Consider the following 1,964-nt stretch of genomic DNA (forward strand, 5'->3'; position numbering starts at 1 on the left):
ATCAACCACGATAAGGGTGGCGGAGAGAGCACGACCGTGAGGCGTCGGGAGGGACGTTGGTATGGGCCTCGAGGCCCCAGGCGAGACCCACCACGGCACTGCCCTTACTGTCGGACCAAAAATCGAAGAACAGTGGGTAAGAAAATCATGAAGAACCCAGTTTAACTATATGAGTAATCCCACCTGTGCCTGAAACACGACGCAAATGGGGAACACCGACTCAATTTCCTCATCATACACGAGTCGTGGGGAACAGTAAGGAGTTAGCATCTTTAGTATCCTCATCAATTCCCTCTTCTCTCGATAGTGCTACGCTAGGCTATGAGGAATTCCAAAAAAAACTGCAGTTAGAATATTACCCCTTAACACACATGCTGCTCGGAATATTTTTCAACGGCCAATATTTACAGTGACAAATAATTACCACTTTTGCAAGTTGTAAGCAGAACTGCATAAACGAGTGAGTTGACTATGAGGACAGCTAAAAAGTGAATCGCCTCCCTTATTCTCACGTTCGAGTTATACTGACTGCAAAATTTTTTTATTCAGCTATGCACGGCGATAGGCGGACATAGACGAACTGCAGTGAGCAAGCAGCAAAAAGCAACAGAGCATACGGAAACAAAATGGGTCTAAAAAATTAAGCGTTGAACAGTAATGCTGTCATTCTTAAATAACTATGAACTGTCTAGAATGTTCATGAATAATTGTCTAGGGATAGAAAAGGAATATAAGCCCAGTTTCAAACGGTTACGCGTGCAGTCTCGGCGACTAACCGCAGAGCAATCTTGGTAGAGGAAGCCCTAGCTAGAGATTCAATGAGCATCAGGATACAGGTTATCGGGCTCTTTCGACCACCTCCTTCATTCTCCACAAATTATCTTTCCGTCTTTAAAGACGAGGAAATTGGCACCAACATGCCCCACGTGCTACATATGAAGACAGCGAGTGAGATGATGCCAAATCAAGCATTCGTTTGTGATTGTCTATATATAATAATAGCGAGGTCGATTATGCATCTCCCACACTCAAAACCATATCTACGCACAGTGGGTAAGAAAATCATGAAGAACCCAGTTTAACTATATGAGTAATCCCACCTGTGCCTGAAACACGACGCAAATGGGGAACACCGACTCAATTTCCTCATCATACACGAGTCGTGGGGAACAGTAAGGAGTTAGCATCTTTAGTATCCTCATCAATTCCCTCTTCTCTCGATAGTGCTACGCTAGGCTATGAGGAATTCCAAAAAAAACTGCAGTTAGAATATTACCCCTTAACACACATGCTGCTCGGAATATTTTTCAACGGCCAATATTTACAGTGACAAATAATTACCACTTTTGCAAGTTGTAAGCAGAACTGCATAAACGAGTGAGTTGACTATGAGGACAGCTAAAAAGTGAATCGCCTCCCTTATTCTCACGTTCGAGTTATACTGACTGCAAAATTTTTTTATTCAGCTATGCACGGCGATAGGCGGACATAGACGAACTGCAGTGAGCAAGCAGCAAAAAGCAACAGAGCATACGGAAACAAAATGGGTCTAAAAAATTAAGCGTTGAACAGTAATGCTGTCATTCTTAAATAACTATGAACTGTCTAGAATGTTCATGAATAATTGTCTAGGGATAGAAAAGGAATATAAGCCCAGTTTCAAACGGTTACGCGTGCAGTCTCGGCGACTAACCGCAGAGCAATCTTGGTAGAGGAAGCCCTAGCTAGAGATTCAATGAGCATCAGGATACAGGTTATCGGGCTCTTTCGACCACCTCCTTCATTCTCCACAAATTATCTTTCCGTCTTTAAAGACGAGGAAATTGGCACCAACATGCCCCACGTGCTACATATGAAGACAGCGAGTGAGATGATGCCAAATCAAGCATTCGTTTGTGATTGTCTATATATAATAATAGCGAGGTCGATTATGCATCTCCCACACTCAAAACCATATCTACGCA

At 43.0% G+C, this 1,964-nt stretch overlaps 1 protein-coding gene across 1 annotated transcript in view; it reads right to left on the reverse strand. All coding sequences in view use genetic code 11, as the record gives it.

Moving 5' to 3' along the window:
• Window positions 1-1,743, reverse strand: part of EGR_11092 (hypothetical protein) — a gene marked incomplete at both ends in the record, with an annotated part of 5,029 nt that extends 3,286 nt beyond the window's left edge. Inside the window, one exon of the mRNA XM_024500341.1 lies at window positions 1,694-1,743. Within this exon, the coding sequence (XP_024345246.1) occupies window positions 1,694-1,743 (50 nt within the window). The remainder of the gene's footprint in view (window positions 1-1,693) is intronic.
• Between the last annotated feature and the right edge of the window lie 221 nt (window positions 1,744-1,964).

Source organism: Echinococcus granulosus (assembly GCF_000524195.1).
Source record: "Echinococcus granulosus chromosome Unknown EG_S00376, whole genome shotgun sequence".
Classification (NCBI taxonomy): Eukaryota; Metazoa; Platyhelminthes; class Cestoda; order Cyclophyllidea; family Taeniidae; genus Echinococcus; species Echinococcus granulosus.